This window comes from Nesoenas mayeri (genome assembly GCF_963082525.1).
Source record: "Nesoenas mayeri genome assembly, chromosome: 1".
Lineage (NCBI taxonomy): Eukaryota > Metazoa > Chordata > Aves > Columbiformes > Columbidae > Nesoenas > Nesoenas mayeri.
The window spans coordinates 40495003-40516931 of record NC_137541.1 but is presented as its reverse complement, the minus strand read 5'-3'; the positions used below and the strand labels follow the sequence as shown (position 1 = coordinate 40516931).

General features: G+C 41.5%; 1 protein-coding gene across 3 annotated transcripts in view; it reads right to left on the bottom strand.

Moving 5' to 3' along the window:
• The window catches only part of EP300 (EP300 lysine acetyltransferase), a 64248-nt gene that overhangs the window by 19903 nt on the left and 22416 nt on the right, over positions 1 to 21929 (bottom strand). For all 3 annotated transcript variants that reach the window (XM_080355844.1, XM_080355845.1, XM_080355843.1), the window contains 17 exons: positions 18536 to 18712; positions 16137 to 16398; positions 15251 to 15364; positions 14106 to 14342; positions 12094 to 12187; positions 11627 to 11761; positions 11147 to 11264; positions 10464 to 10638; positions 8355 to 8432; positions 7375 to 7484; positions 6744 to 6899; positions 5237 to 5671; positions 4524 to 4712; positions 3690 to 3846; positions 2992 to 3110; positions 1387 to 1626; positions 735 to 823 (listed from right to left, as the gene is read on the bottom strand). In XM_080355844.1, coding sequence (XP_080211970.1) covers positions 735 to 823; positions 1387 to 1626; positions 2992 to 3110; positions 3690 to 3846; positions 4524 to 4712; positions 5237 to 5671; positions 6744 to 6899; positions 7375 to 7484; positions 8355 to 8432; positions 10464 to 10638; positions 11147 to 11264; positions 11627 to 11761; positions 12094 to 12187; positions 14106 to 14342; positions 15251 to 15364; positions 16137 to 16398; positions 18536 to 18712 — 2885 coding nt within the window. The remainder of the gene's footprint in view (positions 1 to 734; positions 824 to 1386; positions 1627 to 2991; positions 3111 to 3689; positions 3847 to 4523; positions 4713 to 5236; positions 5672 to 6743; positions 6900 to 7374; positions 7485 to 8354; positions 8433 to 10463; positions 10639 to 11146; positions 11265 to 11626; positions 11762 to 12093; positions 12188 to 14105; positions 14343 to 15250; positions 15365 to 16136; positions 16399 to 18535; positions 18713 to 21929) is intronic.

Here is a 21929-nt window from a genome sequence, read left to right as displayed (position 1 = left end):
TATTTCCCTGCTTCTTCCTGCCTCACTTTCCCAACTGGCAAAGAGATGCCTAAGCAAGAAACCTTTCAGAAATGAAATCAACTTAAATCCTTTAATAAACCCCAAGTAAAAAAAAAAAAAAAAGTTTAAAAAAAAAAAAATCAAAAGAGCTGTAGAAGTGACAGCACTTTACAGAGCTGCTGCTGACAGCTACTTCAAGACAAATCCCCTAAGGAAACTTAGGGAGAAAGAGCAAGCATCAATCTACTCAAATCTGAATACACAAATCTTCCAATGAAGATTTGCACCACAAAAGCAAGCTTGCTCTTCAGTGTTAACATCACAAAGAAAAACAAAGACTTGCCAAGTATAATACATATAATATATATTACAGGCACTAATATATTTGCCATATAGTTTAGTCAGTGTTCTGCACTAAAAAAGTGCTGCATGGTAAGAAGCAAAGACTTGTATACATGACATCTAGATAACTGAAGATTTAATTAACCACATGATAAAAAGTTAGTGAAACATGTTTCTGCAAATGAAAGAGGAAGAGCAAAGGCTGCAGTGAACTTGTGCAAAAAGAAATCATTGACACACAATGTAAAACTACTCAAGGGCACTTCCAGCATATTTATACCTTAAAACACAAAGATGTACACATATGAAGAGGGTATATGTGCAAATACGCGCATGCCTTTAACAGATCGATCGCAGCATGCACAAAACCACACCAAGTGAATTTTCCTTACCTGTTCTGGTAACTGTAGTAAGTGGCATCTCGAGGGATTGTGCATAGCTGTTTGCCATAGCAACACAAAGTCTGCGGTGAGAATTCCAGCTGCAAAGAGGAATGGGTCGCCTTAGTACTCATATGCATTTTCACTTGCTCTCCACGAGAAGCAAGTCTGACCCAAACAACGACCACTTCTGTTTTATTCTGTGCACCGATCTCACAGTACGGCAAGTGTATGAAGTGCTAGTGTCACGAAAAATGTTCAGTGGGCTGTTATTCTCAATTTAGCTCTTCTTCAAAGATGGAAAGCGTATCAAAACAAGACAATGGAAATACAGTCTCAAACTACAGCAAAATAGACAGCACTACTTCTGCAGCAACAAAACCACAGCCATTTAATTAGCAATAGCAAACGGGTTTGCTCTAATCAAAATAAGCCTTCGGTTATGGGTCTTTTACCCCCAAAGGCTTACGTACAAAGAAATTAAACACTAGATAAAATCAGAAGACCCATAAAGCCCTCAAAATCAGATTACTCAAGATTGCTAAATCCTGATACATTTCCCAAATTTTTGAAACACCACAACCGCTAACAACTGCAATTGCTGTGCTTTTCCCCCTTCAACACCAGGAAGCAAGCAGCAGACTAAAAATAATAATTTTCTTACCTTTCTTCCACAGCAATAACCAAGGCTCTGCATAACCGGGTCAATTTCTTGCTCAAACACCTCTGCCAGTTTGGAACAGTACTTATATACCCGTGATGTTTTGCGGTTGTAGAGCCAGGCATTATTGAACATGAGCCAGATGTCATCTACATATTGCCATGGTTCCTGATACTGTCCTGTGTCCAGCTTCCTCTTGATGGTAGAAAGGTCCATGGGGTTCTTCACTATGTCAAAATAATCCTGCAAGAATACACAGCGTATCAAAACACTACTACTGAACTACGTTGTGACGTGACACCATGTGCATTCTCAGCATATACACTCTTCTGCAGTACATCAAGAAAAGCAGCTTCCTCCCTGGCTTAACTGTTGAACTGCTTGTGACCTACAAGCATCACTCCCCAGTGCTTCTTTTTCATTATTTCTTTCTGCCTTCCAGTACCTAAAAGGGACCTACAAGATAGGTAGAGAGAGACTTTTTACAATGGCATGTAGTGATAGGACATGGGGTAATGACTTTAAACTGAAAGAGGGTAGATATAGGTGAGTTATATAAGGAAGAAATTCTTCACCATGCAGATGGTGATGCACTGGAACAGGCTGCCCAGAGAAGCTGTGGATGCCCCATCCCTGGAAGAGTTCAAGTTGGATGGGGCTTTGAGCAACCTGGTCTAGTAGAAGGTGTCCCTGCACATACTTAAAGTCCCTTCCAACACAAACCATTGTACGATTCTGATTCTCAGACTCTATTGCTCTTCCACTCCTGATGAAATAAACCCACTCTAACTTTAGTTAGCAAAACAAGTATTACAAAAAGAAAAAGCAATGTTTTTGCAGCCCCTGTGATCTGAGGATATGCACAAGAGCATGCATAGAAAGTGACTGTCTTTAGTAGACTAGACAACCTATTAAAAGAAATAACTCTTAGACAATAAAAGATATGTCTTGCCTAAAGAATGCTTTTTTCCAATCCCCCATCAGTTATAGGACTTGTACAAAAGTTCTCAGAATATGACAGCCAACTGAGAGCTTGTTAAGCATTCTTATTAACATTTATGCCTGCTTACAGTACAGCAGGCTTGTAATTTTTGCAGTATCTATCTATCCTAAAGAAAAAACATCCACACCTAAACCAAACAAAAAAAACCCCTTTCAGGCAAAAAATGTAGCCCAAAGCACCTATGTAGGACTTCTATGTACACATATTTGTGTGCAAATAGTAAACTCATGCGGTCAATCCAGAGAGTTTAACACAGAGACGCTTGAATTATAGTAATATCTTCTGAAGACAATTCTAAAACAAGCAGAAATTTGATCTAAACAAACCTAGAAGTTGAATAGTGTTCTCCTTGCTTTTAACAGATTAATAACTATTGATAGATTTAAGTGGTCTTGATCTGCTCTGTTTCCCACATATTCAGCCAAGTTTTGTATATCAGAAGCACCTATGGAATTCAGCAATAGAAGCATCACAATGTGAAACAACATCAATAAAAAGCAGACACAGCACCAGGGATCTATTGGTAATCCCTTCAATGTACAGTACAACTGCTTATTTTTCAAAAGGAACACAGAACCAAACAAACTTTCAAAAAAGACACTCACAGGAATTCCTAGTAGTTGAGGATCCACAGGCTGTCGAAATGGAAGAGACTCTGGATCCTGACGGTAAAGTGCCTCCAGTGTTGGCATAAGTGCCTGCCGCAACTCTTCTGGCTTGAAAACTTTTGAAAAACAATCAACATTACAAAGATAGCAAAAACAGCTGTGAGAAAGAAACCTACTGGAAAAATGTGGCCTGTGGAAAAAGACCACAGACAATGGGTTTAAGTTACTTAACAAAGCTTGTTTATCCTTTGAAACACACAGTTTTGAGGAGGATACCAAAATGATCACCTGGACACAAGGAAACGGCCAAAATAAGGAGAATCTTGTTTTTATCACAGGAAGACACTGATAAATTTAATAGAGCTGGTTTACATTCCAAATACAGCCCCTCTCTGAAGTCCCAAGAAAAAACTCATCTAGAAAATCTGTAACTGAGGAGTATTTCAGATCTCTATCGTAGCAACAATTTTACTAAGGCTTAATCTCTAATACTAAAGCCTTAAAGAACTTGCCCAAAGCCAATTACAAGCACATGTGTTACTATTAATTTTTGTTGAAAAGCCACAAAGAACAATGCATATAAGCCTACTGAGTACCAATGAAGAAAGCTCATGTTTTGTTTTGTTTTTTCTTTTCTCAGAAGATTTCTCTAGGGAGATGCAGTGAATTTCAGTCAAAATAGTGTTCCTACTTACTTTTTTTCTTAGATTGCCCAGCTGCTGGAGAAGATTGAGTAGCTGGAGTAGTAGGTCTTTCTTCCCCCTCTGGTATTTCAGTCTTGACTTCAGATTTCTTCTCTTCTTGTTCCATTGGGTCTGGTTTACATTCCTCCATGACTGGTTCTACTTTCACCTGAAAAGTAGTTTGGAGCCTGTCAGTCTCCTGTGCAGTCACCCATCCACATTTCTGCCCTTTAAACATGTCTGCCATCCCACCCACCACTCTTCCCAAGGATTAAGGGTATCTACTTTGTAGTCAAAACTTGCCTACAACTTGAGCAGATGTGCTAGAACACATCTTTTAACATTGCAGTAGTACCAACAAGCTGCTAACCAGTTCTGAGTTGAAAGACAACACACAGCTCTTCAGGCAGGTCTGACAGTCTCTCCTACACTGGGGCTTCCAGGATGATGCTGCTGGCAGCCACACTCTCAGTTGTCCTCAGTGACAAGCTGTCAGAGCCCAGTAAAGCAGCCCATCATATACATATCCACTGTTCTAACATTTAACAGCTGCCATTAACATCCAAAGGACTGACCTGAGTGTCCCCTAATATTGACATTTACCGAAAAGACTCAACACTGCAACCACATATCACAGTTATTCCTGTGGCCATTGGCTTTTACCAACATTTTCACCACAAAACAGGCACCCTCCTTTAGGAAGAAGTAGAGAAAGATAACAGCCAAAATAGTAGCAGCAGCAGGTAGCACCTACAGGTCTCATTGAACTCTGGAAGGAATGTTTTGCATGGAGACAGTATCTAGCAGCACTAGATCTTCTATCCAACAACTGACTGATAATCTCACCTCAGGTTTTTCCTCCATTTGCAGCTCTGCTTGTTCTGGTTCTCCTTCATCTGTTTTAATATCCATTTTCACTTCCTGCAAGGGTGGCTGCTGCTGCTCTGGAACAGTCTGTTGGGAGTTCACCTCTGTGCTGCTGGTGGACGGCGGGTTGGACACCTGCCCGTCAATGCTTACAGCTGGCTGTGAAAGCTGAGGGAACAAAACACACATTACAAACTGGCTTCTAACTAATTTATTTTCCTTTCTCTAATCTACCTTTTACCTATACTGCATTTCGACTAAGTTCAAAAGCATTCGAGTCCTTCTAGTTGCTTCACATGAAGAACATACTGCTACACAACTCCAATTATAGAAAAACACGCAACAAAACATGCACTGGAAGGCCTAGTACACAGAAAATTACATATTGTTTCCCTATCGTACAGTACTACGCGTATGTAGATGTAACTACAGACCTCATCCATATTTCACAGTAAGTTTCAAAACATGCACTAGAATACTGAAAAATATTCCCTCTCTGGAAACACCAGATGATCTATAGACTTGTCTTGATGTAAAAAGATTACTTCCCAAATGCAGTAAAACCTATTTTCATACGAAATATGCCAGAAGCTGCCTCCATCAGAGACTCACACAGAAATAAAGACCAACCGAAAATTAAACTTTACACTTAAAACATTTGCAGGGAAGGCACAATTAAAGCATTTCCTTACAGGTGTTGTGGGGTGCTGAGGCTGCAGCGGTGCTGTTGGGGTGGGAACAGATGCAGTCGTGCTTTGCTGGGACAAGGGTTGCTGCTGCTGTTCCGCAGAAGGGGTAACTGGCACTGGAGGCTGGACCTGTGGAGGCAGCTGTGCCTGTGGAGGCGTTGGAGTCTGCCTTTGAGGGGGGTGCATAGTTTGCGACTGTGGTCCAGGTGGCATTGCCTGAGGAGTAGGTGTGGGGGCAGCAGCAGCTGCTGCCTGCTGTTGCTGTGATCCCAAGCCTGGGGGTGTGTGGTGAGGTGTTGGGGTTCGGCTAGGTACTGGAGAAGGAGAATTTCGGTGCATGGGAGGCTGCGGAAGAGGTGGGCAGTGAATATGGCTCCCTTGAGAACCTGGAGCCATAGCAGGAGAATTCACAGGACAGGAAGCACTGGTCATTTGTGCCTGTGGGAAAACAAGTACACATTTGCAATAACTTGAAATAGAAAAGCGACAGAACTCACTGTCAAACGGCTGCTTTCCCACGGTTACTGGCATACTTTTAAAAATGTGACAAACTATCTGTCTCGTTTTTAAAAACTCTATTTCAAGAGGAGAAATCATCTATTTGATTTATTTTGCTCCACATGAACATAAAGCTTGTTTTTAATTTATTCAGCTTTGAGATAGAAGTTTCAATAGAGTAACTTCTACTTGTTGATATATTCAAAGAATGGCACACCTACACTGCCAGCTGGCAAAACATTTCCTTCTAAAACTGCAGATTTGTACATTCAGAATATGGGACAAAGCACTACAGTGAGAAATTGCATTCAAATACACTCATAGTGTGCCCATGACCCCACCCCCAAGACTAGAAATGGAATTTATCATCAGAAGTAAGTACCACTCTATCTGTACCATTACAAGATTACAAAAGAAAAAAATGTATTGGTCAAGGAAAAAAGCTGTCACTTCACAATAATCTTGCCTGCAAACTAGGAAGAAGCATCAACGAGAAGCAAACTGACGTTCCCTACTTCTTCCTGGCCTGAAAGGTTCTTGCTGAAAAGGGAGAGGGAAAGGACAGAAAGGAAACTGCTAGACTGTAAGTTCAGATTTTCAGTAGTGACAATCCTCCTATCCCCCAAAGCCAGCAACACACATTGGTCCTGGATAGACATGCCTTTTTGACTTATTCCACCATCTCTTAATTTCTCAGGCTCTGATACTTGGCTGTTCAGCAAGAAATTCTTAACCACTGCATGCTGAGTAATGATTTCTTCTTTGCTCCATAAAAACAAACTTTAAAAAAATCCTGTCACACTTAAAGCCTGAGAACAAGCCAACAATGTACCACCCTTACCATTCCCAGTGCTACGTCAGGAAAATGCAGAGTCTCAATAAAGGAATTCAGTTGACTGTAATTCCAAAAGCATCTTGAGAAAACAAGCTGTCTGCCATTACTACAGACTGAACAATGAAAACAGTATATGACAGAGCCCACTGACGTCACTTCCAGAAATCAGAAACCTACTTGAGAAACTGGTGTCTGATTGCCAGGCTGAGTCATAGGCATGCTTGCTGTGTTCATTCCCGGGGAAGAAGCAGGGAACTGGGTCTGTTGTAGAAACTGATTCTGACCAGAAGGCTGGCCAACTCCTGGTTGCTGCATACGTGGAGGAAATCCCATCTGTTGGAAAAGAAACTCATTTCACACAATGTGTATAGGATTCCATAAGATTTTACAATAGAACACACTTATTTTGTTGCAAAAACTGATGTTTGCTGTTTATCTGCAGGATACAATATGGAAAGCCTGCTTATGTAATAGCTCCTCTCAAAAGACAGAAATTATGATGATTTCCCTTGTAAGCTAAGGAAAAGGATACAGATTTCAGATGGGGACTGTGACTTAAGACTTATTTTTCTTTTTTGTTTTAGGGATGCAACAACACAAAAAGCCACCTAAACTTAAATTTTAGGCAATTTTTACCACCAAGATCTAAAAGCTTAGATCAGACAAGTCTTTCAGCAGAGATGCAAAAGGAGAAACCACAGGATGAAGAAAATGAAGAAATAATGCTTGATTTTTTGATTTATTCTAAGGAAACCCCAGCCAACAGAAGCAAACCCGCCAGCTTGATACTGGCCGAAGCACAGCTGACCTGGTTCATGGCCCCAGCCTGGCTTAGCTGTCCAGGGTGCTGAAGAGGAGGGGTTTGCCGGGGTCCCATCGGTGACAGCTGCATGTTCATCTGGCCAAACTGATTCATTCCTGTGTGTTTGTGCCAAAAAACCACATATAAGCAAATACCTAAATTCTCCTTCAGCCACCATTCAACATTTGCAGAAGAAACACTGTCAGATTCTTCCTAATCTCACTTTCTAGCAACCGGTTTTGAAGTATGCAATGCTATATAGGAAATATTTCCCTTTATCAACCAGTTACATGGAATAATTTTAAAAATGAAGTGTCCAAGCTACCAACCCCTTCACGATATATACTAGATTTTTCTCCTCCCAAAGACTTCTTCTCACTGTTATCAAAGCTCTGAAGTTTGAGAGCTACTAGAATCCATGATCAGTAACCAGAAGTGTCACATCCACTGCTAAAGATCAAATTTCTACAGAAACTTGCATTATCCTAATTATATATTAGAAATTTACTTGCTGAATCCCAAACTGTATCTTCAATTCCTTAAGTCCTTTGTGTGTTGGCTACAATACTTGAATATGTAACAAAGGTTCTGCCTCTTTCTTTTGAGCAATAACTCTCACCATCTTCCCTCTACCACCACCATGTCCTCATCTAAGCTGGCTAGGCCTACCATGTTTGACTGACCCCACCATCCTATGTTCACGCAATCAGAAGTTGCAAAGCCATCAAGTTCCTTATTTAATAAAGCAAGCAGCTAACATGCAGCTCTCAAATTCACAAGATCGTGAAATGCTATTGGAGAGAGAAATACAGTTTTATACATGCATTATATATATAGTTATCTAAGTATTATACAAAAGAGATTGCTATTTTCTTAATCAAATGGGAAAACTGCAGATGAAACCAGGGCTATGACACTTCAGCATAAGCTGCCCAATTCCAAGATTCCTTCAAAATCACAGTAGCAATTTTTCTTCAAATATTTACCTGGCTGTGCCTGCATGCGGTTCATCATCTGGTTTGGCACATTGGCACGTATCAGGGTTGGGTCAGGAAGAGGACCATCTGGAAAAAAGACATTGGAATAAGTCATGACATTTAGAAGATCACCAGGTTTTATCCACCAAGTATTTTAGTGAGAATTACACACTAAAACCCATGTGTAAAAAACCAAGGAATTAATGACATAGCTCAGTAACTCTAAACACTTCAAGAGTCCTCAACATGCGAAGCAAAAACAAAAACTTCCTTGAAAATACAAGCATGTCCCATTGACAGGAATATCCTCTGACTGAGGTCACCTTTCAGAAGATGTGGACAAATTTGAAGCATGTTATCAAAGTACACAGACAAACTCATTTGCTTATAAACATTCCAGACCACAAGAACTTCTACAGATCACTCTAAACTGTTATTGCACTTCTACATTTAAACACTATGAAAACTATATGGTTCAGAGTATTCATCATAACTCTGAAGTCTGAGAACTACTGGAATACACAATAAATAACCAAAAGTGTCACATCTACTGCTAAAGATCACTTCCTACAGAAGTTGCAGCAAACAAAGTCACAGCACCAACCTTTAATAATCTTTCTTGATCTTGGTAATGCATCTCAGTAAATCCTGTTCTGACTTCAAACACAAAAAGACCCAGAACTGGATTTACCAAGATGCATTCAAATTTAAGCAGGAAAAAAAAAAAGAACGCAGACAAAGATTCTTGTAGCATATGCCTGGATCTACTGGACTTTTCTGCAGCATTAGGAAAAAAACACAGGAACATTTTTTGTCTCCTAGCTGACTAATTCAAATTTTGACCCCATCTTCTTAGACAACTTATTACAGTGCCACTAATAGCTATACATGTCTTTCCATGAGGTGTCTTAAGAACTCCATTCTTAACTGTAAAGTGTCTAAGAACATGCATGACTGAAACAATCAAGGAGAAAAATCCTTTCATTCTGAAAAGGAAGCTATTGGGAGAGTCACGTGGGTGGAAGGGCAGCCCTCTAGAAAGCATGTTTGCAGAACTGTTGCACTCAGTTTTAAGAAAGGCTACTTCAGTCTCTGGAGCTGTCAGTCCAGAATCACAAATAGAAAAAAACCTTATCTTAAAGCAGATTTTATTTACAAATGTACATTTAAAAGTCTGCATTTCAATTATTTACAGGATTTAACTGGAAATACAAGATTACAATGTCAGCATATGCCTCTCCCCACCTTCTAACTAGAAATCTCAGCCACAGTAATTTGTGTTACCTGTTTTTATCTGTTATCCAAATAAAAATATACCAGATACCAGACAACCTACAGCACCTTGTCCCTTCCTAATGTTGTAAGAGACGTTACACTCTTGAGCAGCATGATAGTTTTAATAATTAACTCCAATTCAAAGTCAATTTTATTCCAATATACTAAAGCATACTTAGCAGGGAATCATTATTATTATTAATAATAGTAATCATCATCATCTGTTTAGCATTAGGAAGGTCAATTCAAGTAACAGAACTATTGTGAAGTTGAAGACAGCTGCATAGTAAAAAAAAAAAAGTGAAATGTGGTTTTCACTGCATGCTGGAAAGGCCATTTGTCCAAAAAAACAAATATGGCACAGAACAAGCACTTTCTAAACTTTCAAAGGCATAAATACTCAAGCACTCCAATCATCATACTCTCTGCTTAGCAACAGTAATAGTGATATCATTTTAGAGAGCACACAACCAAATACTATAAAAATATATTTCTCTTACAGTAACTGAAGCTATCCATTCTAGAGGTGAATCTAATGAGACTGAAGCTCTACAACTTAAAGGATGCAAAAATCTCCATTTCCTCCACCCTCAAACTAGGTGTAACCATCCACAATATTCTGTTTATTCAGAAGACTAAATGCTTTTATCTAATCTATGGGCATTAATTAACACAAAAGGAAAGCAAAGATTTTGCAAGTACTTCAAAACAAAGAGGAGAAAGTTCTGTTTAACTTTGAGCAAGCTGGGTACCTGTGAAACAAAAAGTGCAAAATGGTCACCAGCCTACCAAAATGACACTACAAGATTCGCCTGCACCCAGTCAGTACCCAACTGTTCTTACTTGCAGACATCCCTGGCTGGGGCTGTCCCATGTTGGGCCCTTGATTCATGGGAGCCTGTGGCATGCCCGGAGCATTTGGGATCATGTTTTGCTTCTGCAGCCGGGTTCTTCGTTTCTCCTCCAGCTCCTTCTGAATCTTATAGATCTTCTCCGCTAGCAAGTGATAGTACTCTGCCTGTTGGGAGGAATACAAGTCAGGAAAGGAGATGACACACACACACGATAAGTAAAGGCAACAGGTCCCAGTGATCCAACCTCGTAAAACAGCCACTCACACACACATTTTGGCTTGGGTGGGGGTGGCTTTCCCTTGGCAGGAGATGCTAGGCAGACAGGAGGACAAATAATGTTCAGGGCATTGCTGGCAACCATTAGGCCAACAGCAGACATTCCTCTTCTCACATCCAAAGCTGCTTTGGGAGAATCACACTGAACAGCTTCACGCTGCCTTTAGGGAACTCCGAGGAGTCTGAGGCACAGCACAGCCCGCCAGGCACCACCCTGACTCCCGGCACACCCGGGCAGAAGCCGGCAGCTGGCCGGTTCCCAGACCCCATCCGGCAGCCCCGAACACGCGCTTCCTCAGCCTGGGAGCCTCGTCTGTGCTTGCACCCCTCTCCCTCCCCAGCACTACAGGATCAAGGCAGAGATACATGACTGGATGACAGAGGATGGCGTCTCACCCTGCTGTTTGCCGATTCATACATATCCCCTTCCACTTTCCGAGCATAAGCCACCAGATTCTCCATACGCCGATCCTTCAGTGCCGCAGGGTCAGGAGTAGGAAATATGGCTTGGACTCTGCAGGAGGGGGTAAAAAAAGCATGCAAGTGATTAGGATGTCCCCAGAGCAGGGGACATCAGCACTAACCCCAGTGCTCTGAACACAAAGCAGCAAGCAAATCTTCTGATAGACTGTGGCACTGCTACTGCCCCAGTGCTTCCATGCAGACGGCTTGAGTACAGAGTGGGACATGTCAATACAAGAGCCCCAAAACAGTAGATGCAGCTCCATCTGTCAGGCTCCTGCTTCCTCATGTACCCTGAAAACACTCACTCCCTGGTCCCTTGGTTTTGGAAGACAGGCTTCCTCCTGCCCCACATGTACACTTCAGAAGCAGCGACTCACCTAACAGGAGATTGTTTTGCTATTAGCTACTCACAATTTATGAACAAGGTGGTTTCGGAGATCCTGAGTAATGTCTTCATGCCACTGCTTTCGAATTCCAGTATTGGATGGTTGAGCTGTTGGCATGGCTCCCAAACTGGCAACATTGGTGCTTTCACTCATCATGGGGCTTCAAAAACAGAGAAAGAATTGAGGGCAAAAGTCTAGCCCAAGCTTAGTCATCTTACAGTCATAGCCTCTTTTAGAATAATGTTAGGACAAAGTGCTAGTTCAGCCATTCCCTAATCAATGGACAAACTCTACAGAAACAGCTGCACAGACACCAAAACAATACCGTGAAAGAGTACATGCTGTCCTACCCAAGGATTTGGAAAACTGCAACAAAAGCTACAAAATCCAAAGGGAGAGATAGCCATCAATGGCATTTACCCCACTGTTTATGCAAGAAGTGCCATGAGATCAAAACAAAATCACTGAGGTGCAAAGAATACGTCAACTTACTTTTGAGAATTCATGGTTGAATGTAACATTGAGTCAGGCAGCAGATTAGGGGTTTGAACCCCTACTCCTCCATTCACTCCCATTGGATTTGCACCTATAAAACAGAGGAATAAGTATTCTTAAGTAAACAGCCCATTTACTGTACAAAAATCAGTAATTGCTCAGTAATAACAAGGGTCCGGACTTTCAAGTATTTTGATTTTTGTAAAGGGAGCTCCTCCTTTTACAAACTTAGAAGTCTGAGGCTTAACACTTGTAACCTCCAAGTGAAGGATCATGCCACATTACTCCTCTCCATATCTTCTCAAACTTCTTAAGGAACAAGCACTTTCAATTTACTGCAAATATTATGTACCAGAGCACTTTTCTGTGACTCCCTAACTAAGGATTCAGCATTACCAACCACTTCTGTTTTGTTTTGTTTTTTTCTTTGTAAGTGTTTGGAGCTTTTTGTCATGCAGGGGCTCAGGATATATATTCACAAAGGCTTGAAAAACTTGAAACATCAGCTACCACCTACATCTGATGAGGTACTCCCCTCTCACCCATTCCATATTTAAGGATTCTATAATTAACTCCAATTTCATACTAAAAAGGAAAATCTGACAACCCTTTGAAGGAAGAATCCCTAGTAATTTCTACCAAAATCTGCTTTTCTGAATCACAGCAGATCTCAATCACCAGAAAAATCACCTGTACTTTCTTCACACACTACAGTTAAGATTCAAATAGTGAAAAAAATGCAGTACATTTCTGTTTGAAGCTTCAAAATGGATCACTTTGTGAAGTTGAGGGTAGCATGAAAACCATTACCAAGCTTCACACGTATTTAGGACATCTGAATCCTACAGAATCTGTATTTCAAGAAAAATCAGACACTGCACACAAGAGAAATCCACTGAAATTAAGTATATCAAGCCTAATACATACCTCTAATATCACAACCAAGTGCTTAGCAGTCTTTTCATAAAGCTGCCTCCAGCCTCCCTTCCCTTAGTCACTTTCTTCTCCTTCCCAAATTCACTTTGTCATCTGAGAACAAGCTGGTGTAGAAGACAACTGTCAACCTTTACCTTAACTCTCCCTTTTCAACTGCCAAAAATGACCATTTGTTTGATCTACTTAGGACTAAATCTTTTCACATCGCAGTCCTCACCAAATCCTGCTGTTTCTCCTAAACTAGCCGTGTTGTAATGTAGGCCATGACCTGATAATTCCTATCTTGTGTGTTGTAATTCCCTCCTTGGCCACTTGCTTCTAATAATGAAACAACAGTCAAAATCTACACCTTCCATGCTTGTCCTTTCTGCATTAACCTTAAGTTCTTCACTTTGATTTTCTTATCAGTACTACAAGAAGTGCCCAGTAAGAATGCACAGCCTAAATCCCATGTCTATAAATAAAAAAGAACCATTTTGCTTCAGTAAAATGGTGACACATTCCTTTTGACCTTTCAAGGCCCTCACTATAACATTTTCTAGTTTCTGAAAATTAATCTATTTGCAATACACTCTTACTACACAGTAGAAAACCATATTATCTTAATCTAATTGTTTAAAGACTAAGTTCTCAGGACCGCTCCCTCACACTCTTTTTTAAAAAAATGCTTTACACAGTGGAAGGCAAACTTTTAGCAGTGTAGAAGTTACATGCAACCTTTGAGGACCAGTCACCTCATTAACAAGTGTATTCTATCCAACAGCCCTTTCTTGAGTATCTCAGGAATAGCATGTCCTCTGGTGCAGAAACAGCCCACCAAACTGCAGCCTGCAAACAACTGCTACTCTGCTCCACAATCTCCCAAGTCCTTCCCCATGGAATTCCTCTGCATTCCCAGGGCTCATCCCATAAACATGCTTGTCACAGAGCATACAGGCAGGATAACTGCAATACCATACAGCTTTTGCAAATTAACTAACACTATTAAGCTAGTAGGTTAAGAAAATCTGCATTAGATATAGCACAGGAAAGTTGCCTGTAGTTTGTATTTTAACAGAAACAGATAAACTTACTCATAGGATTCATAGGGCGCAGACCCTGGGGTGACTGTCCCTGTTGCTGATTCTTCACTTGAGCCTGGGGCTGAGTCTGCATCTGGTTCCCTTGATAGGTGAGTCCAAGGGCTGCATAGGCTCTCTCGATGGAGCTGGGGTCTATTTGACTGGTAGTGTTTATGCTGGGCGTTGTCTGCTGCCCCACGCCCACAGAGCCAGTATTTGCAAGTCCTACTGCAGCTCCACCCAGGAGCGCTGCAAGAGACATAGTAAGTTAGTAAGGCCAGCAGGGGGTAGCCAAAGAGGTCCATGAAAACAGGGAAAGAACATAAGAGTGCACTGGCTGTTTGGAACTAAAATATCTCTTTCTAAGAGTGTGCAGAGAAGATGCCAGGTCTGGAAAACCTGTCATGAAACAGGGAGACAAGTTTTGACCCAACCAGCCACTCCAACAATGTGGTGTTGTTTTCCCTTTAAGCTGCTGAGGGGAAATCCCATTCCAAGTATTTAGGACACATCTGTTTGCTTCAAACTGAAAACAGAGGCACACCTTGTCACAGAGGCCAAATATAGAAGGGTACATACAGCTCTAAAAAGATATTGTACTGCCTTTAAAAAAAAATTATTAAAACAAGAAATAGCTCACATTAGTCATGAGAAGAACCCAAACTAACATCAAGAAAGGAGGAAAAAAAACTCAGAGAGGTAACACAATGACAAGTATCTTGCCAAAGATTTTGGCAAGAAGACCAAGGGGACACAAAGAAAAGGGGGAAGAGACACCTGATGCAAACAAACGATGAAGAAAGAACCAAATATTATCAGGGCTGAACTGACACAACCCTCTATGTGTGTGTTCTGTCTCCAGAACCTGGCCAGCTGGAAGAGGTGCTAGTGAAAAGCCAATCATTTGGTTGAGAGCACTAAAGCGTTCAACCCTTTACCACTCTCTTGCTAGGAAAATTCAGTAAAGTTAGAAAGCTTCCATAAGGACTATCTATCAGAGACAGAAACACATTCCGGGACTCTAAAGCAAGGGGAAAATCATATTACGTGTTCCCAGGTTCAAGAGCACCACTACCGTCACTTGGGTAGAGGAAAGCTTAACTCCCAACATGCATTTCATGATTTATCCAACATGCACATTTCCCCAGAAGACTTACATTGTTGATTTCTTTTGTCCCCAGCATTTTTGAGAGGCAAACATACAGGACAGTCATGTCTCGTACAGTTCTTCCAGTGCGAGATGATTTGTCGGGAAGACGCACAATGTGCCACTGAAGAAGGGAGCGCAATGAAAAACTTTTACAAACTAGCGTCAGCATTTGCACATAGTCAACACAAACTGGGTAGGGAGAAACTATTTCTCTCATGGCACACACTTATATCAACACAGGTCAGTAAAGTATTATTTGCAGTAGTTCAGCACTACCTAGCCCTGAAAATGTAGCTAGATTTCTTCAAGTACTATGGGCTCAACTAAAGCTTACTTGAAAGTTCTATGTTAAGATATGCAAGCCTTTGTCTCCCTGACTCTAAGGATAACACCACATACATCAGGCAGACTATCAAGCAATTGAGATGCCAGCAGTTGTTAAAACCCAGACAAGCCTGGACTACCAAAAAGGCAGCATACATTTTGCTTGGCTACTAGGATAGACTAAGAGTTCACCAGTGCCAGTAGCAGCTGAATTCCTGGCTACCTATTGCTTGAGATTTGTCTCTTCCATTTAAGGGAGACAGGTAGGCTCCTACTTGCAGATTCCTACTTTGTGTCAACCTTCACCAGAAGGCAGCATCCTAAAGATCTCACAGTGAGCTAACAAAGTTCAGCAAAAGATCTTTACTCATCTCTTTGTGCCACCTTGTCCTCTCTAACTTGCCTAAACTTTAAAGGCTCGAAAATTTCTAATTTCCATTCTTAAGGGCACAGACGGGTTACAAAAAAACTCTACTTCCCAAGCCACCCATTAGTTCTCCATCTCTTTCTAGGAGCGCTTCTTGTTCTGCAAGTGTTAACCGCATCTATATAACCACTCCTCCACTTACCTTGGCAAGATTTGCCAGCCTGACAATGTGTCATGTGGTTCAGGACATTCTTCATGGTTCGGCAATGAGGGAGGTTGCATTGTCGCACCTCCCCATTGGCCTGTTCTCGCCGCTGACACTTGTGAGCATGTAAGAGGAGAACTAGTTGCTGCTGAATGAGTTTGCGTTTCTCTGGATCGGCTGTTGGTGCTCCAGACCCCATTCCCTGCGAAGCTGCTGGCCCCATCCCAGCTTGCTGAACCTGGGGAGCCTGTTGCTGGCCCTGCAGAAGGTGGAAAGGAAATTCCCATGAATAAATCTGATTTTGAAAACAATCCATTTAGCTAGTAAACAACAACAACAGAAAAATCAAACGAGAAACAACTACTACGTTCTGTGATTATGGAATAGCCCACCTATCTGTAGTTCTGGATGACTCATTAAATATACTCCTTAGCAACAGTCCAGGCAATAACTAGCTTGCCAGACACAATTCATCCCCATATCACTCTCCCAGTCCTAGCTCTTGCCTTATCAAAGACCAGCAGAACTTTGCACATGCTCACAGGTTAATTTGCATGCTAGACCAACCAGAATAAAAACTTAGACCTCAAATCTCCTCCTCATTTTGGAGGCTAGAAAGTTGCATCCACAATACTCGCATTAACAGAAGAAAACACCTTTCAGAGTGAAGATTTTTCCTGCTGTTTCCGTATAAGGTGCCTCAGTTTGACTCTTCCTAGAAAAGGAGAATGAGGGGAATTCTCCGGGGATCTTTTTCCAACCAGGAAACTCACATGTAGACATTCAAAACAATCATCTCCTAGTCTCTGCTAGAGATTAAGGACAACTTCAGGACAACAGATGCCACAGAAATAATTTCAAGTATGGCAACATCTAGTACTTCTGTTTATTTCTTCAGACTTTTTCATATTTCTTCCCAGGTGACACTTGAGGAGTACTCAGCAAAGAGAAGCTCAGGGACTCTGTGTTGCTTGTATCACTTCCATTCAACAGCTTCCAGTTTCTAGTAGACTCTTCACAGAGGCTTTTAGAGGATGTTTCTGGAGATCTCCAGATTTTTAGAGCTCAGCTACCTGCATTTCTAAATTCCACTTCTTCAGTAGCTCTTCAATGCTAGTACTAACCTTTCATTTTACAAGGAGACTTCACCAATTACTCAGACCCTTCACAGTTTGTATGTTCCAATATGACCATCACTGCCTTGTTTGTAGCCTATCATTCTAAATCACAACTGAGAGAGCAGCAATTTTTCATTCCCAGGTTCAGCTGGGTAGCAGTTCAACTTCAAAAGTTTTATACTCTGCACTGAACACAAGTTTGAGAGCTGCGGTTCTGAAGAGCCAAGTTTTGGCTGCTTCTGTTTTGGTTCATACAACCAACTGGTTTGCTAGACTTCCAGTGTTTCATGCTCAACTTAAAAAGCATTAAATATAACTGAAAGGATTGGGCTCTTTTTAATTCAAAGGTACAAAACTTATCTGAAAATGGTGTTTCAACAACAGTTACTAAGATCAAGAGACTGACTCTCCCACAGAGTGGAGAGATGGAATATGAAGCAGTGAGAAAAACAAGCTATATTCAGAAATGTGAAGTTGATTCCCAAATTAAAAAATATATGTATAGGGAAAAAAGGCAAGACATATTGCATGCCATACACCTAACCAGTTTAAGCTTCTAAAATACTGAGGCAAACACATTCAGCCACCAGTGTTAAGCTCAAGCTAGGAAACCTAATGTCATAACCTGTCATTTATAAGCTTGGGCCATCCACTTTTCTCACCACTCTGAATTCCCCTTTCCTTCAGTCCTGCTGCAGTAACAGTGTGGGGGAAAAAAATCAGGGGCATCAGGGCTACTACAAGCAACAACCTCTAGCATCAGGACTGTTGTGTGTGCTCATGTAATTCAGAACAGGAATGAACCCACTGGGGCTTCTAAGCCCTATGACAGGTAACTCCTGTTTGAGAAGGGATACTTCTTTCCCCCAAAAACATCAGTGAGTACAAGCAGGGATATAATACTCAAGACAAAGCTACACTGAGGAGAAGGGGCCAAATACAGCAACCACAAGAAAAGGGATGGGAGAGGAGAGCAGAGGTGACCAAAAGGTGGCAAAGCTCACTTTGGTTAAAGAGCTTAATTTAATTTTCTCCGCTAACAGGGTTTGAAGGACGAAGACTGGAAATGCAGCTTATGAACAGAGAAAGCACAACGCAGTCCTCTCTTCCATATCAGCCCTTTTAGGAATTGAAACAAGTACATTTTGTATGGATTCAGAGCATGCACTCGCACTGGGTATGACAGCTGCAAAAACTTATAACATGGCAACACCAGAGCATGTTGCTCCACTTTGGTCTGCTATGACATCTTCTGGAGATACCTTTCATTTTACTTACCATGTTAGGCATTCCTGCCCCAGGAACTGGCTTCTTGTCCATTGGAAACTGTGGTAAGCTATTCTGCAGTCCAGCTTTATTCTGCATCTGAGGCCCAAGTCCACTGGCTCCAATTTGCTGCCCGGTGTTCTGACTATATGGCTGGCCATAAGGGTTGGGATTGCTCATCATTCCCATCTAGGAATTAAAATAGTAAGGTGTTCAAGTAAGATATCTTAAGTTCACAACGTAAAAGGCAAATTAATACTTCAGAGAAGCAGGTTTGATTACAGCCATAAACCAGCTGCAATGTCAATAATGATCCACATTCTTTTCTTGCTCCTTTACATACATGTATCTACCCATCACACAACACTAACTCCTCAACCAGACAGTTCCTATAAACACAGTGAAGCCAACTTACCAGCCTTTGAAGTCAGTCTGGTCAGAACTGGCCTGATTATTCATTTATAAAGCATTTTGTTCAATAGATTTCTCATTTCAGCTTTCCCAATCACAAATTTGTGCCACTGACTATAGAACTCAGAAGCCTGGAAGAGTTTTTCTGCACCGTGCATCTGTGCAGACTCCAAATGGAGACAAATATCACCTTCATTCATATCAGCAGGGTTTATCCCCAAAACCACCTACCGAACTGTCAGCACTCTCACAGCTCCCCTCTAGGCAGCCATAACAATGCATGTCTGCAATTTCAGTACACAAGCATTTTCAATTTAGGAATATACCATAAGCATAGGTAACACCACACACAGGCATAGTAACTTGTTTGCAGTGAGCAGTACTAGAGGTCAAAGGAGAAGCTATGAAGGAACTCTGCAAGCAAAACAAATCTGTTGAAGCATTCATGCATAGCAGAAGCAGATTCGTCTTTCATAGAAGCTATATGTATATTCAACAGTTTTAGCATACCAGAAAATACCATTTGTTGGCTTGGAATGCCCCAGAACCTAAAGAACAGTTAGAAGCAATCTTGCCAATAAAGTTGTTTGTCCTCTTTTTATTTTTCCATTCCTTGCATTCCCATATATTTTTCATGGGAAATCTGCCCTGCTAGGACAACAACTAGCCATAGTGGACCAGGAAAACTGGAGATCTTTCAGATTACCAAGTTCTCACCATGACACAGGCAAGATCCTCAAGGAGCCATAAATCAGAACAAAGGCACAAAAATACTTTAAAGAGCTGTACTGTTTCAACTCACATTAGCATTTGACTAGACAATGTACAATCTCCTTGATGCTTTTTGGTTCAAGTCTGGGCATTTTTCTGCATCCAAAAAAAATGCATTCAAGCTCCTATGGCAGGTCTGTTTCCAATCATTCCTACATTTTTTTCTCAAAGCAACCTCCCCTAGTAGAAACACCTCGTTTCTGCCTCTTCCCAAGCTTCTCCAGTCTGCAGAGAGAAGTAACCTATGTGCCCAGAGACTACCTGCAATTAGTCAAACACTCTCCTTTTTCAGGTTGTATCATCTGCCATTCCCTTATAATAGCCTTCAGTTTGCATTTACAAAATAAAGCAGGATCAAACCCAAGCTACACAAAATTCACTAAAGAACCTGCTACTTTAGACATCTGATATGTGCAAGTGAGTTCCCTTGAGGACAGCTCCCCTCCTCCACACACAAGCAATAACCATAATCACACAGCAGTAATTCATTAGAGAGCAACGAAAAGAATCTCTACACATATGAGACCAACAAACTGCAATGATCAGGCAGAGCTAAAAAAAAAACCCTTTTTCCTCTGTCTCCTTTGGTACCACCCCTGCTGTGTCTCAACTGTGATGAACATACACATGGTGATTGATGAGGCAGCTGCTGCCAAAAACAGAACAGGTAAGACTCAAACCCTTTCTGCCTCTACCTCAGAAGACTAAATAATATCCTATATGCAAGCTAGGCAGAAGGGAAAGGGAGAAGAAAAAACTTAAGGGATCAGCAAACACTTTCAGGACTCTCCTCCATCATCATTGCTGCTTCAAATTGACCAACATATTCAAGGCTCAGTGAAGGACTGACAGTGGGAATTATTTCCTTGAGAAAACAAAATGTTTTCCTGCAAGATAGCCTGATCCCTTTGGCTCCAGAAAGGCTTTTGAAAGCAGGTACATCCCCCCAAACCAGAAACTTCTACACAAAGTTTTCAAGTTCATTAACAATCATAGCCCCCAAATTTAGCTGACACCTGAGAGTATACCCAGACTACAGTGGCCATCACTAACACTGCCCCCATACAACTTCTGCAACTTATGCTATCAGTGTTAACTAAACCCTAACCAAACAATTCAGAATTGTAAGCTGAAGGCACATTTTCATACCCTGGTGTCACAGGGAGAAAATCAATATTCCCAACTCAGACAACGAAGGACTCCACACATTGATACCAAAGGATTCAAAGTAACAGTGGCCAGGTAAGCCAACTTTGTCCTGACTGCAGGGGGAAAAACCCAAACCTAGAGTTAAAAAAGCACCTTTACTATGTCACCCAGAATAGAAGCTTTCTGATAGAACTCAGGAGTGAGGTTTGACCATGTCAGCCTTTGTATCTGAACCACATCTGGACACAAACTTCATGTGAAGCATATGGCTTTTTAAAATGTACTAATCAAGTTGGCCCAGCACAAAGATCTCCAATGTTTTTCAAACATGAGCCACTGGCACTCTTCAGGATGCAAAACCAGCACCCTCAAACAAGGCTGTCTCCATGACAGAAACGCAAGATCCACTCTCTCTAGGGCTGAGAACCACCATCCACCCCACCAAGGGGACTTTGTTCACCCACAGTACCCAGGGACCTGGCAGCAGATAACAACATGCCCATCTTAGCCCAGCTGCTCCTGACAGGGGTTATCCTCAGTTCCCTGCCTCAGCCTGCAGGGAAAGCAACGACCAGAGAAGAGGCCAGGCTGAAGAGCAAGTATGCCAAATGGGCTCCAAAAGCCACAGTCAAGAAACACCTAAGAAGCATGCTAAAAAACAAGGTCTCCTGGAATGAATCAGCAGCCATCACCTGGCCCAGGTGAGACTGACACCTGCCAGATCCACAGGTGAAGCTCACAGCAATGCCCCCCAGCCCTGCCATCACAGGCTCAACTAACCTGACACCAACAACCTGCAGGCAATTCTGGACTGACTCAAGAAAAGGATAATTCAGGAGATCCTTCACCTAGCACAAGGTGGCCTTATGACCCTGGCACAACAACTAGGAGCATGCTCAAGTAATTTGCTGTGACATGTTGAGAAACATGAAAGTAGAAAACAAACAGGAAGAAATTGATGACCTAATGACTATAGAAGAACAATAAAAAATAATCCTGTATAATTTTATCAGTAGGAAACAACCAGAAAGACTGACATATAGCTCATCATCATATTAATGGTCTATTGGGAGTG